This window comes from Athene noctua, chromosome 6 (genome assembly GCF_965140245.1).
Source record: "Athene noctua chromosome 6, bAthNoc1.hap1.1, whole genome shotgun sequence".
NCBI lineage: Eukaryota > Metazoa > Chordata > Aves > Strigiformes > Strigidae > Athene > Athene noctua.
Genome location: NC_134042.1, coordinates 36,210,237 through 36,223,977, shown reverse-complemented (window position 1 = coordinate 36,223,977; position 13,741 = coordinate 36,210,237). Strand labels below are relative to the sequence as shown.

Here is a 13,741-nt window from a genome sequence, read left to right as displayed (position 1 = left end):
TTTACAGAGGGCAAAGTGCAGAGACTTCTTCATTACATCACGTAATAGCTTCAGGCCAGACTGCAAGTCACAGGAACTCAACTTGATTATCACAGCAATAAGGAGATGCATACACAGAGCATGTAAACATGGAATTTGGACAAGGAATTGTGGGAGAATATATTCCAGTTTCAGGTGATCAGAAGTCACTGATGTCTGTATTTTCTGCCACTTTGAAGATGCAGTAAGAGTTTTTCCCTTTAGACATACCAATCTCTTAAACACTTTATAACTTCTGCCGTCAAAGTCGATTTTTTTTCCAGTAATTTAAAGTAGAAATGCACCTGCGTTTTACATCTAGTGGAGAAACTTTGAGATGCCCTCCCAGGAGAACAGACATATCTCCCGATGCCATTTTTTTAAGTTTGTGTCTCCTGCCTGCTTACGTCCTGACTCATGATACAAAACTTAGTAAGGCACAGAGAAGGGCAGATGTCCAAACACATAAAATTATCCTTCTTCCCATCAGAGAAATAAAGGTTCTGATGACACCTGCTGGCTCCATGGGGACTACGCAAACACCAAACCCTTTGAAGCTCTTGAGTTCTTGTATGTAAAAACACAGGCCAAATAAATTATTGAAAATGAAAATATTCCTTTGCTGTGAGTCAGAGAATCACAGGAAAGAAGGCTGGGGGTGACTTTCGAAGATCATTTACTCCATCCCCTGGAATAAAGCAGGATTCATGCTACTCATGGGTCATTGTTTTACCTGCTACTGAAAACTGATAGTACTTCTCTGGACACACTATTACAGTGTGTCATAGTTCTTTTCATTTCCTATAAAAGTTTCCATAGTAAGATGTCCTATTAACAGACAATTATAATTTTGTGTGTTCAAGGACAATTAGACAGTGCTTGACTGTGAGGCTGAAAATATAAAGGAGATACTTCAGCCCTGTGTTATTAAATACTACAGCTTTACTGCTTTAGTCATCTCATACAGTGATGTACCCATCCCACCTCAGGTGAGACACAGGAATACATATGTTCCAAAGATGCTTTCACTACAGGAATCCTCTCATATGAACAATTGCATAGGCCTAGTTCTCTACGAAAAGGGTCAGCCTTATAAAAAGTGTAGGTGTGGAGCCATCAGGGTGTTTGCATCCAGATGATTTGTTATAATGTGCACTCTTTGAGTGGGTGAAGCAGCAGCCACCTTGATGAATCATCTCGTTGACAAACTATGTTCAATAGAATGTATGAAGAGCTGTTTTATAACTGTTAGAGCTTGTTAGTTTATGTGTTATGAGTAATTTCACAGTGAGACTTCAGAAGAAATATAGATCCTTGAAAATCTCTGTATCTCCTGCACTATGGGTAAACTGGTATTTTGTTCAGTCTAAGAAATGTGGAAGAGGTTAGATTACATTCAGCCCAAATATTTTCTTAAGTTACCTTAATTCACAGAATCACAGAATCATCTGGGTTGGAAAGGACCTTGAAGATCACCTAGTCCAACCATTAACCTAACACTGACAGTCCCCAACTACACCACATCCCTAAGTGCTATGTTGACCCAACTCTTAAACACCTCCAGGAAGGTGTTCTCATCAAACTCATCAGTTCTTCTCATCAGACTCCATCCTGGATAGTATTACTGACTGATCTCAACTAGCTCCTTCAAGACAGGTGTAAATATCCTGTGTCTGCCCTTGAGAAACCAAATGGATAGCCACTACCTGGGGGCAAAAATTCATAGGGCCTGGAGTGAAATGTATCTATTTGGCTACTACCTTGTTTGAGCAAGGCAAGAAACTCAGTTTCAGAAAATTTCTTACTGGGAACCTGGTACAGATACACTTAATTAAATCACTAGTTTCCTTCCTGGAACATGATCTCTTGGTACTGCAATCCTGCCCATCATATCCTACAGATCACTTTGAAGCTCAGCTGTGGTCAAGTTACAAACATTGCTAAAAAGGGGCAAGGTATGTGAAATGGTCATTACCTAATGAAGGACTATTGCTGTACCAAGGAGATTGTAATTGGAAGGAACCATAGTTAGCACAGGGAACTTAGGCCCAAAACAAACCAAAAATTAAGATGACTGGTTGCTCCATGGTCACTGAAGTTTTCCTAAACCAAACTGGGGAAAATAAGTAAGAGGAAAAGCAGCCACTGAAGCAGAGGTGTTGCCAGCCCACACAAGAACTGCAAAAAGATGAAAGAGGCTTGTAACAGAAATCATTTGAATGTCTGGAACTAGCAGCTGAGCCTGCCTCTGCAGTATCTAACCCCAGGTACTCAAGAGTCACAGGACTTTAGGCAAATAGATTGCTGAGAACCTGGACTACATAATCACTGTCAAGTCTTGCAGAGTTGCATATGCTTCCAAAAACACTTGTCCATTAGATGGTCTTTAGGTCAACTGCTGACTTATCAGTTGCCTATTGCCCAGCCTCAGCCCTGTGCTGGCACAAGCTCCCAGCATGGACACAACTGGGCAGCAACACACATGTATTGCCCTTACTTGTTCTGGTCTCAGGGCAGTTTTGTCTTAAACTGAAGAAAAGTGTAATTTTGCCAGCGTGACACACCAGCAATTCTCTCCCATTAAATCACTCTGTGAATATGTATAGTTTGGCAGAGTGTTACCCATATGCTGTGTGGTCTTTTACTGCTCAGAAAGCTCTGTTGAATCCAAGGGGTGACTGACAATATAAATAGTAGTTGGTGGGAGGAATACGTTACTCCCAATAGCGTGTGGAAGATACTCCCAGCAAGGTGTTACCCAGCATGAAAAACTAGCAAGGGCTTTGTGAGTAACTGGAGAGGAAGACAATCTCCTCAGATCTCTGTACACAGCTAATACATCTCATAGCAACCTCCTTTTTCTTCCAGACAAAATAGGATTGATGTGGTTTGTGTGGTCCAGAAAAGATTTAACTGAGATTCAAAGATTCTAAGATTTATTCAAACCCTTCTTTTCTCGACCATCTATAAACAAGACTTCATCTTTTGAATATTAAATATCACTATTGTTGCATCTTAACTCAGGCAGAGCTTCCAGTGGTGACCATGTTTGTCAGGGGCCTGGTGAGAGGGCAGAGGCTTAGTTGCTACTGTCATTGCAACTAACGTTGCTAATTTTGCTGAGCACATAAACTGGGTATAATTTTGTGTACACTAGATTATCCTTGTATTGTCTTTTTGGGCCACAAGCACAGTACCACAGTCTCTAGAAGATGCAGATTCAGAAGCACATCACAGAAATGCAGCTTTGTTCAACCATATCAGATGTAAATTTTTTCCATGTAATGAGAAGACATTTGAATTTCAAATCCAACTGAACTAACCACAAATAGACTAGGAAGTAGAAAAAACTGTTCAGTATGGACAGAGAACAAATTCTGGAGTCACTGGGGCACTCACAGTCAAGCTTTGTATGTTTAGGGAATAGACTGCATGATGTTAGGGCAGGGCCTTCACTCTGCCTTATGTTGCTGTGTTCTTTAGAGAATGCCTATACTTGGGGCCTATTATGACTGGGATTGTTTCTAAACCAAGAATATTTTAAAATATTTTAAGCCAAGGAAGAATTTAGGTACCTAGAGCCTGTGAACCTTCATGACCCCTCTGTTGAACTTCTTAAGAGCATAAAACCCAGAAGTGCCCTCCAGTAACATGTCTTTCCAACACGGATGTAAACATAGTCAGACCATGAAGGGGTTACATTCAGGTCTTAAGCACTTCCTAAGCAAATCTTGCACTTTGTAAGCAAACACTTTTATAGAAGTAGTACTCATCAGCAACAAACAAAAGTCCTGGATGCCCAAGTCCTTTACGGGCTTCCTAAAGTTTCATCCTTTTCTCTGATAATGCTTCCACTTAGACTGCATATAATAATTTATTTTTTTTTTTCAGTTAAGTTGAAAAATAGAGACTAGTCCCCTTATCTCAAGTTTTAAGGCCAAATTCTTTTTCTTTTACAATCCAAATCAGAATGGAATGTTCTGTTTCTTTTGGGAGTATTTTAAAAAGTAGTTTAGGAGAATGAGGGGAAGATAGGGAGTTCCATGTTTATATTTTATTTGAAATTAGTCCAATGACTAAAATATTGAAGAGTTTAGATCATCCCCACACTATAGAAATTGCTGAGTAAACTATCTGTCTTAAAGAATGTGCCTTGCCCAACTAATAATGTTCAAGACCCAAAACTGGCCTGTCAAATCTGTACAAGCCAGACCAAATGAAGATTTTAAAAGTTTATTCTTACTTCCCATAGCTCTGTACATTTACAGGAATATCAGCTCCCCCCATTTTTGTCTTTTATAGGAGAAACATCACTCAGTGCTTATCAGTCAGTTCATTTTGGCATACTGATATGTTACTGAATAGCTGGCATGCACTTGAAACAGGGAGTTGAGCCTTGGTCTCTGCTCTAAAAGTAACAGCCAAACGGCAGGGCGAGGGCGCTGTACAAATGCTCTGTAGGGGCTCCCTCCCTTGTGCTCCCCCCTGCCTTGGTGAATAGTGACCGATTCTTTTACAGAAGGGGGTATTTTAAGCAAGGTTAGACACTGCTTCCACCACTGAGTAGCTCAGAGCCTGCCTGTAAAATATTCTCATGGGCAACTGGATATGTGGGGCCAAATCCTGCTGGGGTGCCGAAGGGCTGGATGCAAAGAGTTTACTGTTCTCTTGTTTCTCATGAAAGATATATTTACTGGAATATAACCCTCCCTCATTATGCCATTTATGGGAAACACAAGATGCAGTGTTTATAAAGCAGTTAATTTATAACAGACACATTGTCACTCTTCAGAAGAGCAAATATTTGTCGAAAAACTTCTAAATGGGACAGACATCTTCATCTCATTTTTAAAGGTAGCTGATTGAGAAAAGTAACAGAGGAGCTACCTAATAGGTAAGACAAGATTTATATAAAGTATTTAGACTGTAAAGAGAAGGACTATCTTTTATATCTATACCTACACATTTTATATATTTATCACCTATTCCCTAGACATGATGTTTTAAGTGGTTCTAGATCTTAATCAGCATTTCAATATAGTTTTCTCTTGCTCTAATGCCTTCAGAAGAAAAATGCATTTGAGTAACAAACTTCTTTGATATCTGAGATTACTAGAAACCAATAATTCTTAAAATGGAAAGAATGTTAACTTTGCTCTAACACTTAAATATTTATTAATGAACTGTCTAGTCTATGCATAAAGTGAGTTCTCTAAAATTAGCAATAAGCTTCACTCAGGTCTAAAAATATCACTTTATTGTTTCCAGAACTGTTTTTCCTAATCTTAGACAACATCCTTTATTTCTAATTCTTACTGAAGCTGAATAATAAAACTGCTGTAATGTCAACTTTAAATTTTTGCAATCTCAAATTGCAGTGAATGCTTAGTGCAGTTGTGAGGTTCTTATTCCTGTGATGTTTGTAACACCCATATCAGTAGCATTTGTGTATGCCTGAGGATGCAAGACTTTTCTTGAGTGTTGAATGGTCTGGGATTTGCCTGTGTAAACAGGGCCTTCTGAGTTTGTCCTGTCCTTTCAGTCTGAAACATATTTGTGTTAGGAAGGCAGAGCCCCCTGGAAAGCAGCTCACCGCTTTCCCCATTCGGTCCCTTCACATCTCCCAGGGGGATCAGATGGCCTGCATGATCCAAGTACTGTTCCAGACCTCTCAAAGAGAGAGGCAACAGTAACGTCTGCCAAACGTAGCACTGCCAGATATTGCACAAGAACTGCACTATCCCCAGAAAAGATGGGGAAGAGCTGGTGCTCTGCAATGTCCATTGAGCAGTTAGGCCTGATACTCTTTTAGAGGGACTGTTGCTGCTGCAGAAAGCCCTTTCTCTGTGACTAAATATGATCAGAACCAAAATTTTCCAATCCCTGCTCTTTGCTAGGGCTGACTGCAATGTCCAAGGAAACCTCTTTGAAGTAGGGATGACTCTCAGGGAAAGGACCTCCTTCTTTGCTGCCAGGGTAGGCATAGCATTGTGGCAGAAACAGTACCTCAGAAGTGGGTCACTATGGAAGGAGCAGAAATGCCTAGTGGTTACTGGCATAGCTCTTAACAGCGCTGCTTGCAGTCTGTCAGGGCAGAGTAAGTATCCCAACACCATCTGGCCAGCAAGGCGGCAGCTGAAGTCAGGTCATCCCCTTCTTTATTTCATTCCTGCAGAATCCAGACACTGAATCTCATTGGAAAAAAAAAAAAATAGCAAGAGCTAATGGGAAAGAAAAATATTCATAACCACAGTACACTGTATATTTTATGCTGTTCCCTGGCTGCCATGCACTCAAGAAGAGGCATAACGTTCAGGACTTTCACTGCTTACCGATTAAGTCATTACAGCCCATCTGTGTTGCACCAAGTACAGAACGTGACCTATTATCTCAAAAGAAAATAGCACACCACCTGACTGCCAAAAGCACCCTGTGACTTGGCACCCAAATGTCTCAGTACTCACATCAAAATACCTTTTCAGGACTAACTCCCACAGCCTGAATCAGGCAACTGTGAAATTCAGCTGAACTCTAAATAAATGGCAATCAAATAAAGCCAGCTTTCCTGTATGCCAAATCACAAATTATACAATGACTGTAATTTGTTGTTACAGATCCTTAAATTAAAAGGAGTAGTTAATAGTTGCCATGTGTTTTCTAGATTGTTGAATCACTTACTACTTTAAAGATGGGGCCACATAATCCATCTTTTCATGTCATTTATCCATTTGCATGCCACTGTTATACAACAGGATTCTGTGCAGGCGGGCTGGTCTTGAACATTGTGTTTAATTTACAACAGGAAAATGCATCTCCAAAGATAACGGCCATTCAAAATTTTTCCATAAGGTGCAATTCAACACTGCTGTATGGGAGAGAAATTCATATATTGCTTTAATGGAAAGATGAATGACAAGCATATTTGCATTTTATGCTTAAAAAGTGTGTTTGCATGTGCAAATTTACACAAGCAATGTCCAATGATAAAATCTGTCTGAGTCCTTCTGTAAAATGTGTTCAGTTCTCTCCAAAGAATTTGTTGGACAGATGAGAGATCCTGTATTTTCTTTGCTTAGAAATCACAAGTTGTGTAAAATACTGTATTTTTAAGCACAGAACAACTGTTTCATCCTTGTGCTATTTGACACTGGAAAATGGTATTTTCAGGGAGGAGATGGCACTGACAAACCTGCTTCAGTGTTTGCTGGATAATGAAGTATAAAAGAACAGGGAATCCTATGGCATGTGATCAGGAAAATTATCTGAATGGAGTAATATACACCTGTAGCAGAAGGATGAAAACTGAAATGATGAAAGACAAGCATGTTATTTCCACCACATGCTGCCTAGAATTCTTGTGCTTATAGATGACATCTATTTCACAGGAGCAAAAGCTGTGACATAGGTCCAACGAGCCAATTTTTCATCTTTGAGATGCATATTGTACTTGAAATTTGGCTTTCATTTTGTAAAGAATTACAAGTTAGCACGGGAAAAATCAGATAAATATTTCTGACATGAACCACCAATACCAGAAGATAATGGTATTTCTTCCAGATTCACTTAGTGATGTTGAAAACTGTCCTCTTTCACTTATCTAAATCTGATCCTTCAGATAGGAACCAGATCTCAGGTTTACAGTATATACACTGAAGACACAGAAAGACCCCCTTCTCCATCTATGACCTTTTGCACTGTGAATAGAACAACAAACTAAAAAGTAATTGTTTTTACTTTTTTTTTTTTTCTTTTTCCATTTTCTTTACTAGAAAAAAAAGATTTCATTACTGGATGTCAACATGAAAACAGGAATTTACCTACTTCTCTTAAGTGAAATATGTGTTGAAAGCATAGAGGCTAGCATCAAACCTAAAATTCCAAAGAAGGAAAAAGAGAGTAATTTGTTGGAGAGAAATAAAAATGTCAGTATTTCTGAAGAGTGGCAACATCATAAAAATATCTCTAAGCCTTTTGAAGACCGAGGTCTTGAAGAGTTCTCTCTTTACAACTTCACTGAAAAGACTGCGAATTTTGGATTTAACCTCTACAGAAAAATTGCAATGACACATGATAACAATGTAATCATCTCCCCCCTTTCTGTATCAGCTCTCATGACTGCATATATGCTGGCAGCCAAAGGGGAAACACACAGACAAATAGTAAAAAGTCTAAACCTCCATGCTCTGAAGGGCAGAGTGGATCGCCATCATTTACCAGCTTTGTTTAAACAACTGAAAGATAACATGACAATGAATGAAGAACTTCTCCTTGTGCAAGGTACTCTTTCTTTTATCCAAAAGGACTTCAGACTCAAGGAGTCTTTCCTCAATTTATCTAAGCAGTACTTTGATATGGAATTCCTGAGAGTGGACTTTCAAAACTTTACACAGGCAAAATTTGTCATAAATCACAACATTAACAAAAGGACGAAAGGAAAAATCCCAGAGCTTTTTGAGGAGCTTGACCGCCATAATAAACTGCTACTTGTGGACTACATTGTCTTTAAAGGTAACTGCTGTTTTTATTTTGCAAAATTATTATTTATTAGAAGAATCGGGACTCTAACTTCAATTACATTAGGGGAAGTTTAAATGAATTCAGATGTCCTGTTTTCTCTACATGTCTATCCAAATTTACTTTCTTCTATTAGGTTTATGTAATAGGAAATTATTTTTCACAGTAAGGAACCACAGTTCTTCTCCACTTTCTTCCATACAACAGTCTCAAAGAGAACAAAAAGCCCTCCATCAAATTATTTCAATCCATCTCTGAATAATCCCTCTTTACAAATAAAATTATGTTTAATTTTCATTCATCAATTAAAATGAAGAAGCCTTAATCATGATAGTCTTTCCAATGATAGATACTGGGCATAAAATCATTTACTGATTTTACATAGCACACAAAATCATGAAAACAAAAATAATTTCACTATTTCAGTCAAGAATCTTTTTCCCCAGAGGAACCAAAGTGCCCCATTATATTATTACCTTACAGGGTAAGGGAAAGAAATAGCTGTGATGGGCAGAGACTGTTCTATGAAGAGGTCTACTGCCAAATATCTTACACTTCTTTACTCACTTCTGACTTAGAAGATAGATTCGGGACTCCAAATGGAGGTCCTGGGAATGACAGGGAGCTGTAGCCAACCCTTTACTCTGAAACAGCTATGAGAAGCCAGAGACAGCTGGTCAGATAAAAAGCAAAGACAGAGAGCTAGGCTGACAACGGGGACGAGAGGAATGCAATGCAGAGAAGCCACAGCCACAGCCACTGCTCCAGTCCACAGCACTCAGCAGATGCCATCCATGGAAACCCCACTGAAATAAATGCACACCTGAGAACAAAGAAAACTACCCCTCAGCCATACAGGCTCCCTATGGACTGAGTTTATTCTTTCGTATTTACAAAAGTGCAGTTTGTCCTATGCCATTATTTCCCTGACAGAATATCAGAGATCAAGAGATAAATGGCTGTGGCTACGTTTGAAAGAAATGCTAGAGATCAGAATCATTAGTATAGAAGAGGTCACATTCCAGTGCATGTTAGAAGTCAGTGCACTGCTGAATACCCATTCAAAAGATTGTATAATTAATTTAAAACCAGGATGTTGAACAGCTAGTAGAGAATTTTAGAGAAGCTGACATGTTAATGAAAGATGGATGGTCATGGCATTCAATAAGCAAAAAGGATATCAGTTCTGAACTCGACTGGCAATTAATCAACCTTAGAAAAATATTTCCCTTCTTTCCCTGCAAATGAAGGAGTTTACTTTGTGAATTGCTTCCTTTTCCTGCTGTAAAAAAATTAAAAGCACATACACTAAATATACTGCAATTGTCATCCACTTAACTGACATCCACTTCAACTAGATACAGAAAATACTTTTATACTTTTTTATAATAACTTTTATAAAACTTTTATGACTTTAATACTTTTTTTATGCTTTTTTAAAGGTTTCTGAACATTTTTCTGACGTCTAAATGCTCATCATTACTTAATTTTTTCTTTCCTCAGGCAAGTGGGTCTATCCATTTAACTCCAAATTCACAGAAATGGAGACTTTCCACATAAACAAATACAGAAGTGTACAGGTACCCATGATGTTCAAGTCAGATAAAGTTAATTCAACTTTTGATGAGAACTTAAGATGCACTGTGATAAAGCTACCCTACAAAGGGAAAGCTCACATGCTTATTGTCATCCCAGAAAAGGAGGGAGATTACATTTCACTTGAAGATCATTTGACTACAGAGCTTGTGGAATCCTGGCTTGAAAACATGAAAACCAGGTATTGCTTTGACAACCATTGGTCTTAATGTCTTTTATGTCTACTGCAGAAAAGCAACAAAGCACAACGAAGATTAGCTGGTCTTCCTAACCCTTTTCACATGCTGGCATCTCTGTGGCATTAAGTACCTACAGAGCATAGGTCCTTTAATGGCTACCCACAGCCAAAGAGGCATGTGAAAGCTTCTACTCCGAGGTGACAAGTCTGTGGCTCATCTCAGTAAGAAATGTCTGTCTCACTGAGGGGACAGTCAATCTAGACTTTTCAAATTCTTCTTTAGGCCTTTTTTCTCCTTCAATTTAGCACTGCCAGGCAAAGTGTCTAGATATACAGTATTTTTACTAAACCTTTCCTACCTGTAGAAACCCAGAGTAATGGATAAATTTGAATATGAAAATGCAAACCCAAATTATTCCTGTTAAAATATAATTCCTGAAGTGATAATTCTTTTCACTGATCAATAAATTATTGTATCACCCTGGTATCAGGGCACTGTAAGTGCTGGTGGAAGTATTTTATACACAGAAGGAAATGATTTCTAGCATCTTTGGCAGTCAAAAGGTCAGAGATGATATGATGCAAACCTGAATTCCAGCAGTCACTCTTTAGTTTTTGCCCCTTCTTTTTTTCTCTGTAAAGCTTAATTCCTGAGTAGCATGCATTTTAGCAGTCAAATGATATACTATATAGTCCAAGTTTGCATTGAACTTTTTTCTTCCAGAGAAGTGGATATTTCATTTCCAAAGTTCAAACTAGAGCAAAAATACAAAATGAAGAAATTGCTTCATGCTCTTGGAATTAAAAATCTCTTTACACGTACAGCAAATCTTAGTCATCTCACAGATCAAGGATATGTAGCAGTTTCACAGGTAAGCCTTCTAAAATTATTTGTTATTTAGATTATAATGGTATATAAATGGTCTAGCCAAGAGACTATGTCATATACAATTAGAGGGACACTAATAGGAAAGGACCTTATCTGCCAAGTATACGCAATCTGCACACCTTAATCAGTATGGGTCCCACTTCAAGTACGAGGTGTGTAGAAATAAGGGGTGGTTACATTTCATATATGCTCAACACCTCCAAAGCTAACCCATCACAGGAGGAAAGCTCTGCCTCAAGAAGAGTATGGTTGGTAGGGAAGGAGTACAATTAAACAAAAACTGTGAACAAGAAAGTCATCGTAAATGACAGTCAAATGGCAAAAGCCAGAGAAAGGAAGGAAACCCCAAGAGGGAACCTGTCATACACAGTTCAGAGACAGGTATTCTTCTTACAAATAAAGAACTTTAGAAAGTTCAAATAATAAAATCTCAAAAAGGTAACAGTGAGAAAGAAAAGTTGAAGCACTCCTGCCTTTCCTTCTACATACCTTGGCAGAGAAAAAACAGAATCTCACAGCAAAGCATCTGCACAACACAGCTGTATTTCAACCCATAGGGATGCCCCACTTCATACACTGAAACTTTTCAAGATCACTGAAACAGGCAAAGGCAAGGCTACACGTTACAAGTCTCCCTACACCAAATCATTACAGAAGCCTTTCTGACTTGCCAAAACTGTTAACAGGCAGTATGATAAGGACTTCTATACAAGTTGCAAAAACTCTAAGCCCTGAACTACAGTTTTCCAATATTGTGCCGGCGTAACAAAATAACTTTTCTGGGAAAACATAACATAAATATTTAAAGGATAAAATTGCAGTGCTTTCCAGTTTGGTATAAACTGTTTAACTTTTGGGAAGTACAATGGTAAATGCAGCACCTTCTTTTCTTCCCCTCGATCATATAACTATTCCATGCTGATTCTCAGCAGTTAACTCTGTTGTGTTATCATGAAAAAAAATCACACTTGAATAGTAGCTGCTAACTGATATTAGAAGGAATATGTGCATCAGTTATAAAGTGCCAGAGAAGCATCCTGTCCTTTGTGAATCATGACAGCCAGATTCACTATTTAAGAATATTTAGCAAAGAGCTCAACACCACTGAAGTCCTTCAGCTGTCTTCACATAACTCATTCCTAGAATTAGGAGTTTAGAAGTCTGGAATGCACTAGCTGACCAGGCAGTTCACCAATACAGACCCACGTACAGGGGAAGTACTGATAGGTACATGCAGGCTGAAAGAACAAAAAGAGAAAAGAATCGGATCCTGCCAAGCTGAGATTTCAGTGGGAAGGGAAAGTCCTCAGATCAACCTAGGATTACCTTATTGCTGTACATCTTTACTGTGTGCTACCAAATGTACAAATTAGAAATATATAGGAAAAAAGTCAAGGTTGGTGCATTTGCCTAAGCTCTCACAAAATCAGCTGTGAATGACATATCCAGCCAGTCAGTGGTGTGAATGATGAAAACACACCTCCCACTTTTGAAAAACAGTTAGTCAAAGAGGACTACTATAGAAAAGCAATGGTTGCTTCATGCTACAAGCTGCGAGAACAAAACCTCTAAGTGAGGCCCATGCTCAGTAATGTGGAAAAGAACAATGACACCTGAACTAGCATCCACATAGTAAGTATTGTGGTCAAGGTGGCTGTACTAACTCCTCTGCTGCTGAAGCAGACAGCATGTGGGTCTACCACACAGAACTAGACTGCACAGACCTACTCATTATAACCTTTAATAGAAGCCTACTTCAGCTGAATGCCTTGCTCTTTGAAAAACATTCTTCATGTCAGTATTTCTTTCTGTCACATATTTTATTGCTATATTGCATTTCAGGTTGTCCAAAAGGCAGTAATTGAAGTGGATGAAGAAGGAACTGAGGCCACAGCAGCTAGTGGGTCAGAAATAATTGCATTCACAGTGCCTCCTGTCATCAAAGTGGACAGACCATTCCTTTTTATGATTTTTGAAGACACTTTTAAAACATTACTGTTCATTGGCAGGGTGGTTGATCCAACAGAAATGTGAATAAAGGTAACAGTTTCTATTCTGGTGTATGTAAGAGGCTTTATTTCTACTTTAGTAATTTACATTAGCATAAAAAGATAGTGAAATATTAAAATGTGAAAACCTGTTTTGTCTCCCCACCTAGCAATAAGTCATCCTGTTAAGACTTTATTAATGCCTAAGTAACAAGCTAAATTCACTAAGGCACTGAGGAACAAAAATGTGTCTTGTAAAAGCTACCCTGAAAATTAAAAAAAAAACCTCGAGCTGAACTTACAAAATTCATCATTTTAGTGATAAGTCTGAAAGAAACCCACAGAATCATATGCAAAATATTCACAAAGTTCATTCCCAAACACTGCATCTTGATATTCCTGTTATCTTCTCTTGCAATGAGACTTAAGAACCTACTGATCTCAATGCGAGCTGAATTTTGCCCCTTAAAAAAACAGAAGCAGGATCAAGCCCTAAAAGAGAATTTACAGGCTCTGTCTAGAGATCTTTATTTTATTACTATGGAAATTGTGCCGAAT

The 13,741-nt window shown here is 38.5% G+C and overlaps 1 protein-coding gene across 1 annotated transcript; it reads left to right on the top strand.

Annotated features, from left to right (window-relative positions):
* The first annotated feature begins 7,793 nt into the window (after window positions 1–7,793).
* On the top strand, window positions 7,794–13,229 carry SERPINA10 (serpin family A member 10). The gene is made up of 4 exons (XM_074909251.1): window positions 7,794–8,526; window positions 10,036–10,309; window positions 11,031–11,178; window positions 13,038–13,229. Exons 1-4 carry the CDS (start codon window positions 7,818–7,820, stop codon window positions 13,227–13,229), a joined length of 1,323 nt encoding a protein of 440 aa, XP_074765352.1. The 5' UTR covers window positions 7,794–7,817.
* Window positions 13,230–13,741: the final 512 nt, after the last annotated feature.

Bases quoted from the DNA above. Each gene is read 5' to 3' on its own strand.
- SERPINA10 (XM_074909251.1), top strand. From the start codon at position 7,818: ATGAAAACAGGAATTTACCTACTTCTCTTAAGTGAAATATGTGTTGAA. The intron at 10,310-11,030 runs GTATTGCTTTGA...TTTTTCTTCCAG, and splicing joins CTTGAAAACATGAAAACCAG to AGAAGTGGATATTTCATTTC. The intron at 11,179-13,037 runs GTAAGCCTTCTA...ATTGCATTTCAG, and splicing joins GATATGTAGCAGTTTCACAG to GTTGTCCAAAAGGCAGTAAT.